General features: G+C 41.3%; 1 protein-coding gene across 1 annotated transcript in view; it reads left to right on the top strand.

The window, feature by feature from the left end:
* The first annotated feature begins 5,205 nt into the window (after window positions 1–5,205).
* The window catches only part of DNAJC3 (DnaJ heat shock protein family (Hsp40) member C3), a 52,052-nt gene continuing 35,823 nt past the window's right edge, over window positions 5,206–21,434 (top strand). The window contains exons 1-2 of the mRNA XM_084876726.1: window positions 5,206–5,431; window positions 20,500–20,610. Of these exons, the coding sequence (XP_084732852.1) occupies window positions 5,350–5,431; window positions 20,500–20,610 (193 nt within the window). The 5' untranslated portion in view covers window positions 5,206–5,349. The remainder of the gene's footprint in view (window positions 5,432–20,499; window positions 20,611–21,434) is intronic.

Genomic DNA, 21,434 nt, shown 5'->3' with positions numbered 1-21,434 from the left:
ATAGCCTATGGCTGTTCAGGTGTTTGGCCAACAGGAGGCAATCAATGCCCTGAACTGTCTGGCAGTTAGTAATTATTCTTCATTGCTTTTGTTAATCCTCACCAGGGGATATTTTTCCATTGATTTTTGTGCTGTGCCAGCACAGCCAAGGGTTTGGTGAGCCTGAGGGAGGGTGGCGATTAAAGAAAAGACAGACAAAGAGAATGTGACTGGGGCTCAGTGGATCTCCTATGCCTGGATGAGGCCACAGAGAAGGATGCAGCCAGCAAGCTGAGACTACTACAAGGTAGTAGTTACAATGTTCTTGTGAGTTTCACTTGTTTTGGCAGCACTTGCTGCACCTCCCACAGACCATTAGTTATCCAGGAAGGATCAAGGGGGCGACCATATAGTCAAACTTAATTATGCTAAGAGGGATCTGTCCTCTAAGCTGGGACTTGTTTGTGGCTCTGTCACAGGTCAATCTGAGGCTTAACTCTAGAGCTTCTCCCTACAGATTTTTAGACAGTGGAAGGGATGGGGAAGAGACAGAGAGAAACAATGATGTGAGAGACACATGGATTGGTTGCCTCTCACACCCACCTCAACCAGGACCTGGGATCCAGCCTGCAACTGAGGTACATGCCCTTAATGAGAATCAAACCCTGAACCCTTCAGTACATGATGAACACTCTATCCACTGAGCCAAACCAGCTAGGGCTATTTCTGATTTTATTCTTAAGACCAGAATCACAGACAGTATTCTGGTGATGATTCATGATCTAAATTCAGCATTTTGTTGGCTGCCTTGACCATAGTACATAATTTAAATGTTGTATTCACTAACCTGTAGACATCAAAATCATCTGGCATTTTTGTCACTAACACTACCTTGTGATGTCAGAAGGAAAAAGGCAGACCAAATATATGTATATGTATATTCTAAGGAATTTCTATAGAGGAATTTCATCATTATTCTGTTAGAAGTATGAGTAACATTTGTCTAACACTTTATAATTTACAAGAATCTTTACACTTCATGAGACCTCAAGACAAACCTCTTAAAAATTTTTATTGACTTCAGAGGAGGGAAGAGGAAGAGATAGATAGAAATATCAATAATGAGAGAGAATTATTGGATCAGCTGTCTCCTACACACCCCCTACTGGGGGTGGAGCCCACAACTCATGCATGTGCCCTGAATGGGAATTGAATGATGACCTCCTGGTTCATAGGTTGATGCTCAACAACTGAGCCATGTCGGCTGGGCTCAAAACATATCTCTGAAGTAATCAAGATCATACCCACTTTACAGATGAATATAATTTAGATAATGGCCATAGTTTGAGGTTACACTTCTTGGATCTGAATCCTATGCACTTCACATCTAGCTATCTATATAAAAGGCTAATATACAAAGTGTCCCCTGGGAAGTTTGACCAGGAGTTCGATTGCTTGCTATGATGTGTGCTGATCACTAGGGGGTGACATGGAATGAAGGAAGGCCCAGCTGGCAGCTGGAAGAAAGGTCCCAGCTGGCAGCTGGAAGGCCCCAACAGGACCTGATCACTGGCCAGGCCTAGGGACTCTACCCATGCGCGAATTTCATGCACTGGGCCCATAGTCTATCATAATAAAAGTGCAATATGCTAATTAGACCCCATGTCCTTCCATCCTTCCGAATGAAGCTGGGGCTGCGAAGGAAGCCTGGGTCCCAGGAGCCAAAGGGAAGCTGGTGCTGGCAGCCAGGGGGAGGAAGGCCCACTCTTACATGAATTTTGTGTATCAGGCCTCTAGTATATATATATATAAAAAGCTAATATGCTAAGTGTCCATTTGGGTAATGACATCAAATAGCAATGCCCGGCTTTCTCTCCCTAGGGACTAGCCTCCTTGGAGTTTCTTCAGCTACCGGAACCAGCCGGTCTTACAGGTCCTGAAGGTATGGCTAGGAGGCTGAGAAAAAGAAAGACAGGAACAGCGGGGCTTCAGGAGGGCTGGAATGCTAGATGGTACTGCAGCAAGTTTATTAAGGGCCAATCTCTTTTATACACTAAAGCTGGGCGTTCCTCCAAATGGCTTTCTCCAAGGACATGATGCTACGTGCCAGTTCCCTAAGACCTACGCAGGAAGATATCTAGCCGGAAAAGTTCATCCAGCTGTGCTCTGCTATGTTAATTCCAGGACATCTTTGCAGATTCCAATCTTGCACACACAGCAGAACGAAGGACACTGTTGCTTGCCACGTCCCCAAACTACCCGACTTCTGGGGGAGAGCAGGCAGGGCTACCTACCCTTGCTCCATCCCCCGATTCTCAGGTCGGTAGGGGACTCGGCTCCCAACATTCAGCCCAAACACGACTTGTTTTATAGCCAGGTGGAAACACTTTACACTGTAACCAAATGTCTGTGAAGTGTTTTCCTGTGCCTCATCTCATTTAATCCTCACAGAAGTCCTTGAGTAGGTAGATAGGTGATTCGGTGAAATCCTATTTTCTTTTTATTAGCTGTAAAACAAAGAGTTAGAAAGCTTAGAAACTTGACCCAATTGAAAAGTAGAAATGGTGGGCCTTGAAAATGACTTCAGGTTTTCTCACCATGCAAAATATTGTCAAATACCACTGCAGTTAAATATTTCACCCTTTGTTCTCCCTATGTGATCTACAATAATAATAATAATCTGCTTCATGTTGACGTTTACTACTGTGTTGCTGACAATTACCTGAAAGAGAAGTTGGGGTGCTTCATTGGGCTGGAAAAAAGTTTAGCTAAGTCAGAAATCAGGTCTAATTAAGCAAATTTATTCTATATCTATAAAAGGCTAAGTTGACTCATGCCTGCACGAGACATATAAAGCTTTTGCTGGTGCCAATTGCATGCGTGTGTTTCCATCTGTCATTGTTGATCATGAAATTGGTTGATGCTTCTATTACAGAGAAAGGGCAAATAAGCAATATTACTGGTAAAATACTTGTAATTAATTTCTTTTCAATATGCACAATTTCATGCACTGTGCCACTAGTTATATTATACACATACTACTTTCCACCACAATTAGAGAGTTGGGTTTTGTTTCTTCCTCTAAACCAGCCATTCCCAAAGTGGTCTATATCAACCCCCAGGGGTCTATGACAACCTGCAAGGGGTCTACGTCAGCAAAAAAAAAATTTGGGGGTCCATGAAATGAAAATGGGGGTCCATGATAGTGGATCTCAACATACACTGATAGTACCTATTTACTTACATCATATTATCTTATAATATAAAAACATATAAATTATTTATAAAAGTACCTATGAAGTAAAAAGTTTATTATATATGTTTATAAAATTGTGTAAGTTGTAGGATAAAAACCTGCACATAATGATATACCAGTATCATCTTGTTACAAGCATACGTGCAGTAAACATTCTTGCCAATTTTTGTCTCAAAGCTTCGCGAACTTGCACCGACTTGTTCAATTCGTCACTCTATAAATATGAATGTGAGAAAAATACGTTCATTCATTTCCTGAATCTTGAATAGGAAAGTGCTGAGAAAATATTTAAAAAAATATAAACTGGTAGTTTATCATACAAATTATAGTGAATCAGTGTTATTTTGTTTGAGAATGCCGGAGAAAAGTAGGTACATTATTTTTTATTAAATTTTAACACTAAACTTCACTACAGTTAGAAATTTACAAAAAAATCAATATCAGGTAAGTAGGGGGTCTACCCAAAACCGAAAAACATGGCAAGGGGTCTACGGCACAAACAAGTTTGGGAACCTCTGCTCTAAACCATTTCCTTTGCACTAGTTTTCGTTGGAATAGAAGCCTTTCTGCTTTTACTTTCCTTAGTGTAGCTTCAGGGAAAACAAGAATTCACTATGCTATTTATAATTTGAGTTCTTCTAAAAGTGTGAAGTATTTGCACAGAAGTAGCAAATACATATCCTCTTCTACAATAAAACCCTAAAATGCAAATTGACCCAACTGCAGAAAGACCAGTCGCTATGATGCGCACTGACTACCAGGGGCAGATACTCAGGCAGGAGCTGCCCTCTGGGGGTTAGTGCACTCCCACATGAGAAGCTCCTCCGCTGCAGGTGGGCAGTAAGGAGCGAGGGTTCCTGGGCAGAGGGACTGAGCCCCCCTTCCACCCCCTCCCCACAGTGCATGAATCTTGTGCACCCAGCCTCTAGTTCATTGATAAAGGTATATGTTTTCACTTCACAATGCTTAACGCAGAAAAGCATTACTGTTTTACTTCAAGTAAAACACCACTTGGTATGGTGTGGTGTGCGTGTTGGAAACGTAGAGTAAATGATTGTGAACAAACAAAATGCCAAATTAAGTAACTTGAACTTTATCTTGTTCAAGATCTTATCCCTTTCGTTGAGTCTCCTCTGATGAGCAGAAGATGCATGATCCCTTTTAACAGGTGTTTGTTTTCGCCTTATAGCTGACCTTGGCCACACTCTCAAGAGCCCCTTGCTCTCTTAGCTGCTGCACCTCCCTGGTTTTTTCCTTCACAGACCCCTCCAGGATTCTGCTCTCTTTTCTGGACACGCTGGTCCCCAAACTTCCAAGCCATTCTCCATAGGTGGCTTAGGCCAGTAATGTGCTTGTCCCTGCTTCTCTCTGGTTGTCCCTGTAATGCTTTGGCCTCCATCAGCTCATCCAGCTTCTCCTGACCGGTTCTCTGGAGCTTTTTATTTTCAGTTCAATCGGTTATTTGTTCTGAGATGCTCAGAGGCAGGTAGCGGACTTTGTGATTCCTCGTGGTAACCAGCCCATTAAGCTCCCTTCGCCTTCTCATCTCGAAGCCGCGGGGCTTCACCTTCCTCTCCAAACAGCACCCCGGAAAAACCTCGCAGGGCTGACATCTTCCTCCTCCTCCTCCCCGCTAACGTAGCAAGCCCGACCGGTCCAAAAAGGCTTTCGCACCCTGCGCATGCGGACTCGGCGGCTGCCATCCCGACTCCCGGCCGCCTTCCCTGCCCCTCCCCGCCCGCCCGGCGCCCGCGGCCGCCCCGAGCACCCTGACAGCTCCACAACCGGCGGACGCCGCCTCGTCTCGTGCTTCCACGTTACCCTATCAGAGGCGGGGCGGGGCGATGGCCTCCGCAGCCAATCAGCGCGAACCACGACCCGGCGAGCCCAGTAGAAGAGCGGCTAGGAAGAAGGCGATTGGACGGCGGCGGCGCTGGGGGGGGCGTGGCATCACCTGGGCCCCCGCCCCTCGCTGCTTCCCTCGGGGGTGGGCTCCAGCTGCCGCTTAGGCCCGAGCGAGAGCCGACGGCGGGCGGGCGCAGCTGCTGCCGGAGCGCCAGCGGGGACGTGTGGGCCCCGCACTCTCGTTGCTTCTCCCCGCCGCGCCCTCGGACATGGTGGCCCCCGGCTCCGTGACTAGCCGACTGGGCTCGGTGTTCCCCTTCCTGCTGGTCCTAGTGGACCTGCAGTACGAAGGTAAAAGTCCTGCGCCGCGCCGCGCCGCGCTGGCGGGAGGAGCGGGCTCGGGGGTCAGGTCCCCCCGGCACCTCCTCGCCGTGGCCCGGGCGCGAGTGTGTCCGGGCGGGCGCCCCGGGCGGCGGGCGGCAGCCGGGGCTGCGCGGCGCGGCCGCCGGGGCCTGAGCCCGCCCCTGGGTTCCGGGTTGGTTTGGGGAAGAGGAGCCGGGGCCGGCGGGCGCGGGGCGGGAACTGGGGGTTTGGAGTGGAGCCGGGGCCGAAGGGAGGCGGGGAGAGCGGGGCCCGGGGCGCGGAGACGCGCGCAGCCCTCGGGTCCGGCCTCGCCGGGGACCCTCGCCCGGGACCCTGTCGGTCGGTCGGTCGGTCGGTGGGGCCGGGCAGCTCAAGGGAAGCCTGCTTTCGCTTTGGAGGTCCGCGGGCGGCGGGAGGAAGTGTGTCCCGCCGAGTGAAGTCGGGGGGGGGGGGGGGGGGACGACAGTGCTGGGACCTCCCCGTGCTGGTCATTCTGTGTCTCCCGTGGCAGTGGCTGGGCTGGGAGTCATGCACTAGGAGAGCAAGGCTTTTGCAAAGTTTGTGGGTTTTACAACTCCTGGCGTGGTGTCCTTCAGGTTAGGGCTGGCTTTGCTTTTCCCAGTTTTCTGGGGAGGGAGAGGGGGGGATCCCCTTAAAAAGGTACCAATATTTAAGTTTCACGTAAGTCCTACAGCTTGGGATGCTGGTTACTATTGTAACAGAATGTCCAAAAACAGGGCTGACTGCCCCGTCTTAGATAGCAGCGGGAGGAGTCAGCATGAAAGCCCCTACTTTGTAGGTTACCGTGCGAAATAATGGAGTGTAACAATCTCCTATCCAATGCACTGGTCTGTTTCCGTCTAAGGCTCGTGGGGAGGTAAAACGAAACATTGTAATAGAATTTATATTAGACGGAGGGAGTGAGGAGCTGAAACCAGGAATTGTTTCTGGTGAAATCCCCTCAAAATTCTAAACTTAAAAAAAAGGTAATATTTTCCCAATTTTTAGGTCTCATGTATGATAGCGATTTATTTTTATTTTTAGTTTTTGGTTGTTATTGTTTTGGTGTCCCTAGTGACTATATATATATATATATATATATATATATATATATATATATACCAAAAATCAGGACATGTATGGGGACAGATGGAGATAGAGAATTTGACAGTGAGCTGCCCCAGAAAAACTAGGGAATTTGAATTTGAATGCCCTGACCACATTAATATGGGTCATGTATTCCAGGCCTCTTGGATTTTCTAAAGCTAACCCTCTTCCTCCCCAAATGAAGCATTTATGTCCAGTTCCCATTGATATATTTCGGCCACTTAAGAGAACGTTGCCTGTGTTCTGTTTGATGGCAATCATTTTAGGTTGCAAAGGGTGCACGCTTTTGTATGATTTGCTTTTCCCACTAGCTCTTGGATTACCTTTTTAGAATTGCTGTTCTGTATATGATTCTGACACTTTATTTACATCCTGTGATACTTTTCATAAGAAAAGAGCCACGCTGGAGAGCTTTTCTGTAGAGGAGACCTTGGTGGCATTTCTCCAAGGAGTGCCAGAGTGCTGTCTTCTTTGGGAGCATTACCTATGTAAAGGAGCAGGGATTTGGTACAGGCTGTAGGGCAGAAAGGAAAAAGATCTCAGAGTTATTGAATGTCTGCTGTGTGCCAGGCCCCTTTCTGTAAGCGATCTCTTATTCATGGAGGTACGTGATATTGTTCCTACTTTACTGACGAGAGAACGGAGTCTCTGAGTTTAAAGAATGTGTATAAGGTCACATAGCTATTAACTCTAAGATCTTTAAATTGAACTCAAGTTATTTGACTCTAAAGTTTATCTGTGTTCAGGCTGGAGACAGAGTTAAATGGTTGATAGCATCACGTGGGCCCAATCATTTGTAAGTGGTGGCAGCTGAGAAAAATCAATTTTTTTTTTTTTTGCTTGTTTGCTAACAGTACTGTTTCCCCGAAAATAAGACATCCTCCGAAAATAAGACTTAGCGCATGGAAAGATAAGACATCCCCTGAAAATAAGACCTAGCGCAACTTCGGAAGAAAAAATTAATATAAGACACTGTCTTATTTTCGGGGAAACAGGGTAGTAATGCACAAGAAGGTGATTTTCTGGCATGTTTCATACAGCAGTTCTCAATTTTTTTTTTTTTAAAGACCTGTTTTATTATTTATTTTTGTTAAATCTCACCCTAGGATATTCTATTGATTTTTAGAGAGAGTGGGAGGGAGAGAGACAGAGAAATATCGATTTTAGAGAGACACATCAATTGGCACCCTGATCTAGGATCGAGCCTGCAACTGAGCAAGGTACATGCCTTTAACCAGAATTGAACCCGGGACACTTCTGTCCCAGAGCCTATGCTCTTTCCCATTGAGCCAAACCGTTTGGGGCCAGTTCTCAACTTTGAGTGTGCATCAGGATCTCACCCTGGGGGCTTTTGAAAACAGAATTCAGGTCCCCTCTCTCAGAGTTTCTGATTCAGTAGGTCTGGGTGGGAGCTGACATTTTGCATTTCTAAAAAGAAATCACTGATGAGAATCACGGGTATAATAAGTTACATAGAACAGTTAAATTAGGTGTCTGCTATGTACTAGACACTAAGTTTGGTAATGGAACTCAAAACGAATCTCTGACTTGGGCTAGCAGACTGTTAGCTCCTGTTTTCCCAAGTAAGATGTTTGTCTGGTACAGGTAGTAGGAAAGAAAGGAAAAAGATCTTAAATTCTTGAAGGAAGGCTGGGTTCAGTAAATCAGCTGCATGATTCCACCATTGTGCCTGACTGAGGCTTTGGAGAAAGAAGAAATAAAGGAGAAAGGGTTTGAGAAGAGTGAATGTGAAACAGAGTTGCATGGGATGGAGAGTGTCACCAATAAGTAGGTTAGTTGGCCTAGTTTTTTCTAATTTAACAGTGGATGAAAAGGGCCACATACTAAACCAGACAAGCTCAGGTAAGGCCTGCGTGGCAGCCTTACAAACTCAGAGCCTAAAAGTAACCACAAAGGATGGTCTGAAATTAAAACTTCGTAACTAAAAGCAGATTATTGCAGGTTGTCATGTCCTAAGGCAGTATTTTTCCCTAACAAAAACTCAATCTTTACCTTAATTGAACCTATTTATTTAATTTATTTATTTATTTTTGCATATACAATAACATGTAGAATGTCAAAATAATTTTCTTTCTTTTTTAAAAATTCTTTAACCTTTTAAAAAATATATGATTTTTTACAAAGAGGAAGAGAGAGGGACAGAGAGTTAGAAACATCCTTGAGAGAATCATCAATCAGCTGCCTCTTGCATACCCCCTACTGGGGATGTGCCTGCAGCCAAGGTACATGCCCTTGATCGGAATCAAACCTGGGACCTCCCAGTCCGCAGGCCAACACTCTATCCACTGAGCCAAACCGGTTTCGGCAAAAATAATTTTCTTTATCCAGACCCTTCAGAGGCAGAGCTCTGGGAAGACCACAGACTCTCCTCATTGTTATTGTAATGTTAACTGTTGACTATTAACTAACATGTATTCACGCGTGTAAAAGAAGTGTGTGTGTCATTTTTCTTAATTTTTTTTTTTTTTTTTTTTTTTTTTTACTGATTTCAGAAAGGAAGGGAGAGGGAGACAGAGAGAGAAACATGGGTGATGAGAATCACTGATCAGCTGCCTCCTGCACGTCCCCTACCAGTCCACAACCCAGGCATGTGCTCTGACCAGGAATCGAACCATGATCTCCTGGTTCGTGTGGTCCAGCTCAATCACGGGGCTGTCAGTGGATTTCATATAACCCATTTACGTCTTCTCTTTTGATTGTAGTGTATAAAATAAGGTTCATAACTGCCATTCTCTAGAGCACATGTGTGAAACACAAGACCCGCGGGCCAAATCCAGCCCGCCAGGCCTTGCAATGTGGCCTGTACCACGCTGTCATCACTGCACTCCGCTGTCAGTTTATGACATTGTCAGTTTATGACTGTTCAGTAAACCATTCGGCCTGCGATTTAGGCTGGATTTTAGATATTGGCCCCTTCTCTGATTGAGTTCGACACCCCTACTCTAGAGCATCTTCGCAATCTGTTAAAATTTTGCTTCCTGGCAAATGAGTTGTCAAATAAACTCACAAAAGTTCTCTACAGGTTTGAATGTTCCATAAGTTGACATGATTCAGAGAAAGAAAATACGTAATATTTTTATGAATTTAAAGTTTTAGTACATTGTTTTAAAAAGACCTTTAAAAGAGGGAAGACTAAAACACTAGATTAGGAATAGAATTTTTGCAGCAGAGAGAAAACTTTAGTAGAATATACTTTAGTATTCTCATGTTACAGATAAGGAAGTTATTTAATTCTTTGCTAATGGTTCTGTATGGTGCCTTCAGTAGGAACATAGCCTGGAAATCAAACCTTCTTTTATCTCTTTTTCTTCCTTAACATGCTAACTGGACCCAGTATCTAGACCCAGTTTTCTTCCTCCTTCCCCTTCCCATTCCCCTTTCTTTCCTCTTATTATTATTATTTTTTAAGCTTCATCTGAGGATATGTTTTATTGATTTTAGAAAGAGGAAGGGAGAGAAAGAAATATCTATCTGTGAGAGAAACCTGGATCAGGAGCCCCCTGCCTTCCCACAACTGACCTAACTAAACCATGTATTTGGCCATAGGGAAAAGAATAGTTTAAAATGAATAAGTATAAGAGATGGTGATTTTATATGAATATACCTACTAAAAATATGTTTTGTATTCTCTAGGATTTTCTTGACATTATTTAATACTAGAGGCCTAGTGCATGAAATTCGTGCGTGGGGGAGGGGTTGTCCCTCAGCCTGGCCTGCACCCTCTCCAGTCTGGGACTCCTGTGGGATTGGGCCTAAACCAGTGGACCTGAACTAGCAGTCGGACATCCCTCTCACAATCAAGGACTGCTAGCTCCTAACTGCTCACCTGCCTGCCTGCTTGATAGCCCCTAACTGCTTCTGTCTGCCAGCCTGATCGCCCCCTAACTGCACCCCTGCTGGCCTGATTGATGCCTAACTGCTCTCATGCTGGCCCATCACCCCCAACTGCCCTCCCCTTTTGACCTGTTTGCCCCCAACCTGCCCCTGCCAGCCTGATTGCCCACAACTGCTCTCCCCGGCCGACCATCTTGTGATGATGTCACATGAGGGCATGATGTCACCTAGGCTTTTATTATATAGGATGAGAAGAATAAATATAATAGGGAAAATGAATGATTTTCAGTAATTTTTATAAACTAAGTATTCCAGCAGATGGTCAGGTAACTTCTAAAATTAATTTAAATTCTTTTAATGAGATAGGCTATAGTTAGCAGTAGTGCCAAAGTTCCAATTCACTTGACAGGTTAGCATTGCTGAGTTAGTGCCTAAAAATGAAGTAATTTTAATTCTATAGGTCAGGGTGAGTTGTTCTAAGATAGGAAGCCTTGAAGTAATTAGGCTTTATTTCCCCATATGAAGTGAATTAATTGTGGTTAGGTTTACTTTCTATTGCTATAGTTTTCCTTTGATTAATGTTCAGCAATTAACCATTGTTTATATGGAAGTCTCATGGGAATCCAGTCATCTCTTTAGAACTAACACATTTCAACTACAGATTTATTTTTATTTTGAGATCTTTAGAAAGCTTCTTAAAAAAAGTGATGAGTTTCTGTCATTTGGAAATTTGAAATATGGGGAATACTCAATTAGTCAGCATAGGCTTAAACTGTAGTGCTTTCTGGTGAGATATACGTAGTATAGAACTCAACGTTTTTGTTGTTGAGTTTACAGACCACTTGGGGGTATAAGACATACTTTGTGAAGCATCCATGCCCTCTTCCCTACTTTCTCAGCCCTTTGCACTTGTTTTGTATTCCTTGGGAGCCTAATAATGTTTTGGCCTCTGGAGGCTTCAAAATCCCCTTACTTCCTTATGTTTTAATACAAACATAATCTTCTCAGGGATTATAACCCCTTTGTCTTAAGGACTCTTCTTCTTTTCTTCTGGCAGTTTATCATGGCTCTTAGAAATCATCTTATCATTTTCTTTATTGGTAGAGCAGTCAGTGCATAAATACTTGGTTCTGTTTTTTTATTTTCTCCTTTTAATGAATGTTGCACCCTTTTAACTCTGTAATTCATTTTTAGAAATTTTTTTTTTATTTGCTCCACTAATTTTTTCCTCTTAATTTTCTTATTTAATTGATTTTCTAGAAAGAAAGGAAAGGAGAGGGATAGAGAGAGAAACATCGATGTGAGAGGGGTTGCCTGCCTCCTGCATAACCTCTACTGGCGATGGAGCCTAAAACCCGGGCATGTGACTAAGAATTGAACCTGCAACCTTTTGGTGAACCATATCGACCAGGGCTGGTGTTAATTTTTAAAGGTGTGACATACCCTTTTTCTTGTATCAGAGTTGGAGCGCTTAAAGAACTGCAGCCACCTCCATGGCCTGCTTTCCTTGGAAGGGTTCTTGGATGTGATTTGCCCACCAGTTCACTCCTGTCCTTTTCATGTTTTCTTTTTTTTTTTTTTTTTTAATTTTTAAAATCTTAATTATTGAGAGGATTACAGATGTCCCCCTTTTTTTCTCCAATGTAATGCTAGAAAGCAGCGTGTCTTTCTCCAGAGTCAATTATGAGACCCCTGTAGGCTGGGGAGTTCTCATAAACGGCTAAAGCCTTTGGGATTCTCTTCATTGACTCTTTGGAAGAGACTAACCTATTCATCTCTTCCTATGGCCACAGTTTTACATATTAGTATGTATTTAGTAACATTTGTTAAATGAAGCACATTAATTTCTATAATCTTCATTATAAAAAGCAGGTTATATTTCTGGATATGGTATGGAGTTGGGTGGAACTATAGATGACTTTCACTCTATGAATATAATAATTTTCTAAATTTATATTGCATAGTGAATTTTCACAGAGTAGGAGCCTATATCCTCATTTTAAATGAGGGGAAAAAAATGCTTTCCCAGCTCATTGAAAACACCTAACTAATTTCTCTATATGTTACTCATATTCTTAAATACCCTAGCTCTCTTTACATTGTTGCCCAAAACAAATAGGACTCTGCAGGACCCTGACTTTTAGAGGCCAGCAAGTTAAGGTTTCCTCTCGTCTCCCCTCCTTGTTTTTCCTTTTTCTGTGGAGGGGGGGTCCAAAAGGCAGCCCAGGCAATAAGACACTACACAGAAACTTCAGACTAGGAATACTGAAAGCCAACAAAGCTACTTAGTTTAGTAGGGCATATAACAAGAAAAAGTGAATTTTGTTCAGCTTTTTGCTTGTATTAGATGAATAAGAATTCAGTTGCTTTTGATGACTAGAATGGCAAGCAGTTGCTCAAATAGTTGCCCTGAGTATCCCCTTAGACTCATGCTCTTTCTTCACTTGACCTCCATATCCAGTCAATACAAGCCGGGTGGTCGACTTTCTGTCTGACATCTCTTTAAACAGTATGTTTTTCTCTATTTCCACCACTACTACACAGTCAAGTTACCATAATGTCATTTGGATAATTGTAACAGATGCTTTATTGGCTTTTGCCTTCTCTATTGGCTATTTACTGTAATCACCTAGCACTTACTAGTAAGTGACCCACTCCAGAATAATTAAATTATGACGTAGAGGAGAGCTATTGCAATACTTGGCTTTAATTTCTTTGTAAACCTCATTAATTTTTTGACTGCTGGGCATTTAGATATGATGTTCTTTGCATTTGGAATGTTGGTTTTCCTCTTCAGCCTTTTCACATAGAGATATTCTTCCAATTTTTCCTTCAGGTTTCAGGTGAGACCTCAGCAAAACTGCCACCTCAGAAGCACTGTCTGAGAAGTTTCTGTGAAAATGGGAAATGTTCTGAATCATCTACACTGCTCCATCTACTAGCCATTAGCTATGCAGTACTCAGTGACTGATGTGACTGAGACATTGAATTTTAAATTGTATTGAATTTTGGCTATATGTGTTTGGTACCTTAACTTGTGTCCTCACAGTACCCTGTGTGTGTTTCTCCCATCATAATACTGATTTTATTGCATATTTTCCCAATATTTTATTACTAAAAGTTTTGCAAGATGAAAGAATTTTTTAGTATAAACTCGTGTATTCATCACCTAGATTCTACCATTAATATAATTACTATAATTGACTTTAACACATATCCTTCTGGGTATTTCTCGATCCAGGCTATTATTTTTTCTAAAAAAATACATTTAAAAATCACATCAATACACATGTTCCTAACTACTTTAACATACATATCATAAACAGTTGTTTTGGGTATAAAATTTACATACAAAATAAAATGTCCTTTTTTTTTTGGTTACTACTCACCCAAGGATCTTTTTTTCCATTGATTTTTAGAGAGAGTGGAAGGGAGGCAGGGACAGGGAGAGACAGGGAGGGATAGAGAGAGAGACTAAGAGAAACATCGATGTAAGAGAGGCACATTGATTGTCTTCCTGTAACCCAGGTACGTGCCCTGGACTGGGAATTGAACTCGTGACCCTTTGGTGTGATACACTAAACCTCTCAACAAAACTGACTAGAGAAATGTCTATATTTTAAGTTGCATTCGCTGAATTTTGATAACTACATATACCTGCATAACACATACCTCTGTCAAGATCAGAACATTATTGAACCCCCAGAAAGTTCTCTTCTGCCCCTTCCCAGTCCTTGCACTTTCCTAAGTGATTACTACTCTTATCTCCCCCCGCCCCCCACAAGGCTCCCATAGCATCATAGTTTTCATACTGTTTATTGTAAAAGAGAGATAATTTGGCTACTGAGTTCATATACATCCTTCTACACACATTTCAACTTCACTACAATAAAACGACTGTATTTCCTACTTAACAAGTACAACTATTCTTATAAGTGAAGAAATTCCCACCTGTACCCCAAATAAAAAGACACAGTTCTAAGTCATTGTGTCCATAACTGGCTATATAAGTAACTATTATCTCATTACTATCCCACTTAGCATTCAGCTACATAAAGACTAAATTGTAAAGTTAACTTCAATAATTATATATAAAGTAAAAATGCAAACTAAAGAAAATATGGTCAATACAGTTGATTCTGTATAGTTATGTGGTAGTTATGTTCTGTGAAGTCATTACTACACTGAGTAGTATACTGTAAGCCTCAGGTCATTACATTTTTGTCAACAGATCAAAACTTAACCTTGTTTTATGTGTGTTTTTGTTTAAAAATATTTTAATATATATTGTTGATTTATCAACATTGAATTCATGGCCAACAACATTATCATTCATGTCTGAATGAAACTTTTCTAGCACATATTTTCTATGAAAGAGTACATCACAATCTCTTTCACTTAGAAACACTAGTCAGGACTATACTTGGGGGCCATTTTGACAGTGAACAAAAAGTACAAAAATGTGAAAATCACTATCCTAAATATACCATAGAAAGGTCACTTATTTATAACTCAGAATAGAAAGAAGGCAAAGTATCGCCTTGCTTGATTTGAGAATTTGTACTACAAGTGACTCAAGTTTTACATCATTCTGCACGTGCAAATGTCCATGAATGACTGCCAAGGTGCCCCAAGTATTAATTTTAGGGTTATAATTGAATTTTAGGGGGTTACAAATGAATTATTATTGGGCACATTCACAAATACAGAATCTGTGGATTGTGAGGATTGATTGTATTTGCAAATAAATAACGTGTATAACAAGCAAAGAGAAAATATACAAAGCTACTGTAGTCTTCGTGTGTGGTAATGAGGTTGTTGATACGTATAGCTTTCTTTTTCACTGCTGTTCATACTTCAGCTCTCAGCTACTCTGGCTTCTTTACTTGATAGTGTGACCAAAACTTTTATTCCTGAGAGATCGTAGTGTTTAATTGTTCTCTTTTCTGTAGTTTTCTTTAATCTTTGGTATTGGAAGTACTTAAGACCCTAGAGCAGTGGTTCTCAACCTTTCTAATGCTTCGACTCTTTAATACAGTTCCTCATGTTGTGGTGACCCCAACCATAAAATTATTTTCGTTGCTACTTCATAACTGTTATTTTGCTACTGTTATGAATTGTAATGTAAATATCTGTGTTTTCCGATGGTCTTAGGTAACCTTGCTAGTGGTTGAGGTGTTACTAGTGGTCACAGGTTGAGAACCGCTGCTGTAGAGCCTAAGACCAGGTTTTGAATTCCTGTATTATGGCTATGGGGGAGATAGCACCATCTGATGGTCTGTCACCGAAAGTGTGACCTGTATCCTTCAAAATAGTTTTTTTAGGTATTTGTCTCCCAACTAGTACTGCCATTCCTCTTTTCAAATGGGCATGCTGCTTTTCTGGGTGAAAGAGTATGTTGTATGTTGTAAGACCAATTCTTTTAAATATATTTTATTGATTTTTTACAGAGAGGAAGAGAGAGGGACAGAGAGCTAGAAACATCGATGAGAGAGAATCATCGATCAGCTGCCTCCTGCACACCCCCTACAGGGGATGTGCCCACAACCAAGGTACGTGCCCTTGACCGGAATCGAACCTGGGACCCCTCAGTCCGCAGGCCGACGCTCTCTCCACTGAGCCAAGCCGGTTTCGGCTGTAAGACCAATTCTATGGGCATGAGCAAATTGCTGTACTTTCTTTGCTGGGAAATGAGTAAATGTGTTTATTGATTAGATACGAAGCTGTATGGACTGCCATGATGATGAGTCTATTAATGGTGGTGCTGGCAGAAGTGTTATAGGAAAATCCATATGCTGAATATGTGAAGGCGATCCATATGGAAGAGAGCCAGTATAATCAATCTGCCACCAGGTGGCTGGCTTGTCCCCCCACCTTCACCCCTATGGTGCTCTATTGGGAACTCAAGTTTGTTCTCTAGTGGTGTCAGATTAGGTACTCAGTCAGCCAGATTAGCGTTGGTAGAGAGTAGCTGTGTTTTTTCATTCATATCCTCTATCCCTGCTGCCATGGCCACTTTGTTGCATAGGTATTATGGGGAAGGAAGTTGACTGATATCCACAAGTCATTTTATACCTGATTGTTAAGATTCTCCTGTGAGTTGATGCATTTATAGTTGATGTGCTCACCTGGTCTATGGTGGTGATAACTTAAGCTTCAGCTACTTCAGGATCCCATAATCCCCATTGAAATCAGAAAGCCAATCCCGATGGTAGCATCCCCTATACTCATACCTGTCCTTCAAAGGAGAGTGACCACAGAGCTTTGAAAAGGTTGCAGGTAGTATACTAATACCCTGTTTCCCCGAAAATAAGACAGTGTCTTATATTAATTTTTGCTCCCAAAGATGCGCTAGGTCTTATTTTCAGGGGATGACTTATTTTTCCATGAAGAAGAATATGGTACACCTTTATTGTTAAATGAAAATAAAGGAAATTTATTACCTGTATACAGTATGGTAGTATGGTAGTTGTCAACACAAACCAGACAAACTGTGAATCCTACAGTATCAAGAATTAACTCATTTATTCAATGACAATCATGTCATCATCTTCTGGAACATCATCATAACAATCCAATTCCTGAATTTCCTGGTGAATTTCTTGTGACTCCATTTCTTTCAGAATCAGTGGACCAAATCTCTCATGTTTAGCAATAGCACTGTCTTTAAATGAGTACTTCTTGTCAAGGTAGCCTGCTCTCAGGGCATTTGCAATGCAACTGTCAGTGATTTTCTCCCATGAATTCTTCACCCAAGTCACAACTTTTTGCAATTTAGGTTTCACAAAGTTTCCACGCTGATTTCTCTCCATTCTATTTTCAATGTAGTCATTAATTTCCATGCGCAAATTGTCTTTGAATGGCTTGCTTATTGCAATATCAAGAGTCTGGAGATAGGCCTTATTTTCAGGGGGATGCCTTATATTTCACTCAGAAGGAAACCTGTAAGTAGGTCTTATTTTTGGAGGATGTCTTATTTTCGGGGAAACACGGTATATTTCTGAACATATTAGTAAATGGAGTGAGTGTCTGCTGGGCCCTGTTTGGAACATAAGTGGGAGGTTGGTGTGTAAATAATAAATCTCATAAAGGTTTTGAATACCTCCTTATTGTTCTAAGAAACTCTCTTGAATCTTAGTTTTATGAAAGCATAGGTCATTGTTGGGTCCAATTTGAGTTAGCCAACCAAGTAAGTTTTAGAGCTACCTTCATCTGCATGAACTAATGTAATTAAACCTGGGATTTCCAGTACAGGAGTCAGCAAATCTTTTCTGTAAAGGGTCAGATAGTAAATATTTTAGTTTTAATGGGCCATATGGTTTTTGTCAAATTTCGTCTACTTGCCAACACCGTTTTGGCTCAGTGGATAGAGCGTTGGCCTGTGGACTAAAAGGTCCCAGGTTCGATTCCGGTCAAGGGCATGTACCTTGGTTTCGGGCACATCCCCAGTAGGGGGTGTGCAAGAGGCAGCTGATCGATGATTCTCTCTCATTGATGTTTCTAACTCTCTATCCCTCTCTCTTCTTCTCTGTAAAATATCAATAAAATATATTTTTTAAAAAATTTCTCTACTTTGTCATTATAGCATGAAAGCCATAGAAAATGTGGGATGAAAGGGCATGGCTGTGTTCCAGTAAAATTTACTTATAGTAGCAGTTTGCTGACCTCTGCTATAGTAAGTGTGCACATTATCAGTGAATTAGACCAGATATAGTGTTACATTTCACCCTGCTTGGTTTAACACCTTTAGGATCCACTTCCACACATGTTCCAAGGGTTTCTGTTAGTTTATCATGAAAGTCTTACAGTTCTTTTGCTGTATAATCTATTCCCTTTGGTCATAGTGTATACCTGTTTAGTGACATTGGGAGTGGTTAGGGTAGGCTTTAATGAAAATAGATATCCCCTTTCATAGTATTTGCCCTAGGTAAGGTTATGCTAGGAATTTTAAGTGGTGGAAGGGTAGTCTTCTCTGATATGGGAGAGTAAGCTACTTCTGGTCAGGGAGGCTCAGAAGGGGTTTAAATTGGTTAGTTTCATCTGGGTCAAACTAAATGTCTTCATTCTGAGTTTTAGAATTCCATTGTTTACTAATGCATGTCCTAAATTTCAGAGGATAAACTGGGTGAAACTGTGAATTCAACTATTGTTTTAATTTAACCCTCAAAAGTAAACTTTTGTTTTATTTTCAGTTGAGTTAGCTCTGTGGTTTCAAAAAATAAGAGATTTAGAGTTGCTATGGCGCTCTTAGAGAATTGAGCTGAGAGTTAGACCTGAGCCTTTTTCCCCCCTCAGTGACCTAGTGTACTCAGAAGAATCTTCCCCCACATCACAATTCTTTATGGTCTAGAGCAGCAGCCATTTGGGTTTCCAAGGCATGTGCCTCAGCACTTGCTCACAGCAAACCACAGTGATATCTTGATTAACTTTTATTCCAAGACATGCAATGGATTGCAAATAATGTTTCTCATTGTCAAGGAGCTCACAACTGCACTTAGTACTAGTAAGCTCAGGGCATGACCAGAACAATTGTCAAATTCCATGTTTGTGAGTCTATTTCCTGGGACCACTCCTATTACAATGTGTATAAGTAAGTCTGTGTTGTCTAAGGAGATAGAAACCACATAGTAATATAAAAGGGGAAGTTTAATATAAAGAAATGTAAGTTGTGAGAGTAGCTATAAACATGTAAAGGGAACTCTAAAGGACATTCTTATAATTTGCTGGGGTTCAGTCCTCATTGAAGAAGGTATAGCTACAACCCGAGTTTGCTGGTAGAACAGTTTGCTGAGTTGCTGGGGCAAGAGCTGGGCAGGCAGGAAACAACCCTCTCAAGTATACTAGTAGGTGAGCCCAGGTTGGTTAGCTGTATGCAGGGGGAGTCAAGGTGCTGTTGTGGTTATGAAGCCTCGAGTGAATGGTGTCCTTATAGGGAGGTGGTGTCTGGCCAAGGCTGCCAGATTGCTGAGGGACTGGATCCCTGGGCATATAGCCATATGGCAGTGCACCACTGGATGTCCTTCCCATGCGTACCATGAAGCAGGAGCCAGAAAAAAGTAAACGCAGTAAGGGGAACCAGAAAGTGTCCTTGCAATGCCCCTTCAGTGTCCTTTTCTAACAAAGTGTAACATTGTGCTGTATAAAGAAATGCTTAAAAATTCAATTTTTTACAGCCAAGTACTAAAAATGAATTCGAAACAGAGAGGCAGTACCTTATAATAATTGGCTTGGCCAGGCAGATCATGTTATTCTACTCACAATTCCTCAGTAGCTCCCTGCTTTACCCAGAGTGAGACTGAAGCCAGACATAGACCCGCTACTTTGACTTCATGTTATACTATGTTCTCCCCTGTTGGCTCTGTGGTAGCCATTCTGGCCTTCCTGCTGTTTCTGGCACATGACCTGGTTCTTCTTGAAAAGCTCTTTCCATAGATACATGTGAGACCTCCTCACTTCCTTTCAATTAAATCTTTGCTCAAATGTCAGCTTCTCAATGAAGCACATCATTCACCACCTTGTGTAAAACTGGAAGCCCAGTACTGCTGACTTTGTCACACAGTCCTGCTTTTTCCATAGTACTTTTCCCTAACATGCTGTGTAATTTACTTATTTCTTATGTCTGTTTCCTCCTTTAATGCCAAGCACTGTGAGTGGCACATTTTTTGTTTGCTTTACACTTATCTCAAATACTTAGAATAGTGCCTGGTATGTTGTAGGTGCTCAGCAAGTAATTGAATATTATTGTGGTCTCGATAATATTCATTAAAGTGAGAGTCTAGTTTAACAAAGCAGTTGTTATTTCGTTGTTCACCATAGGCTTACTACTACTGTGTTGTATAGTTTCCCTTATATTTTGTAGACTGGTTGCATTCTTTTCACTGACTAGGTTAATATGGTATATTTCTGGGTTGCTTATACTCTATAAAATGAAGCATGCTTGTGCCTTACTGTTACTTTCTTTAGGTCACTTTTCAGCTCCTTTTACTTTTCTCATGATAAATTTCTGAGACAGATAATTATAGCTTTAACATTTTATTCTTTAGAATTAAATCTTGGTCCATTGATAATTAACTTATTTTTTAATTTGTTTTTAGGTGCCGAATGTGGAGTGAATGCAGATGTTGAGAAACATCTTGAATTGGGGAAGAAATTGCTTGCCGCTGGACAGCTGGCTGATGCGTTATCACAATTTCATGCTGCAGTAGGTGTGTATCTTGGAAGTAAAAAACTCAGTGGCCATCTTAGTAAATTTTAATTAATAGCTGTTTTTTAGAATAACATTTAAATTAAACTTTATTTAATGTTTAAATATAATACTTAAAAATAGTTGCAGAATTTTAAGTGAAATGGATTAGTAAAATAAGTGCATAACACTGAATGCATATGTATTTAGCATGAGAAAACGTTCTAGACAGTAATTGAGATTTGCTACTGTAAATACCAAGAATAATTCAAGATAATTTTGACAGGAAACCTTTTTCAATGCATTACATAATTTTCTGCCTCTTAAAATATTTTACTAAATGCAGTTTAATTTTCTTGATGACTTGAGATAATCAATCTAATAGTTACTTTTCTGGTGATTTGAACTGTCTTAAGTGCTGCAGCATGGTAATTAAAAATATTCAGTTATTGTCTTAGATAAAGCATGTCTTTAAATTATTGATTCTTCTTACAGCCACAGAAAGTTATACTTTCTACCTATTTTATACTTTGATTTGCATTCTTTTTTCTTTTAATATGGTATATTTTTGGGTTGCTTATACTCACCTGAGGATATTTTTCCATTGGTTTTTAGAGAGAGGGAAAGACAGAAATATTGATGTGAAAGAAACACATTGATTGGTTGCCTCCTGCATGCACCCTGACCAGGGCTCAGGCTGGGCAGGAGCCTGCCACCGAGTTATGTGCCCCTGACTAGAATCGAACCCAGGATCCTTTGGTCTGCAGGCTGGCGCTCTATCCAGTGAGCCAAACAGGCTAAGGCTATTATTTGCATTCTTTAATCCCACAATTAATGGAAACATTA

The sequence above is a fragment of the Pipistrellus hanaki genome (assembly GCF_964339955.1).
Source record: "Pipistrellus hanaki genome assembly, chromosome: 3".
Classification (NCBI taxonomy): domain Eukaryota; kingdom Metazoa; phylum Chordata; class Mammalia; order Chiroptera; family Vespertilionidae; genus Pipistrellus; species Pipistrellus hanaki.
Note: the sequence above shows the minus strand (reverse complement) of the source record. Positions and strands in the feature narration are given on the sequence as shown.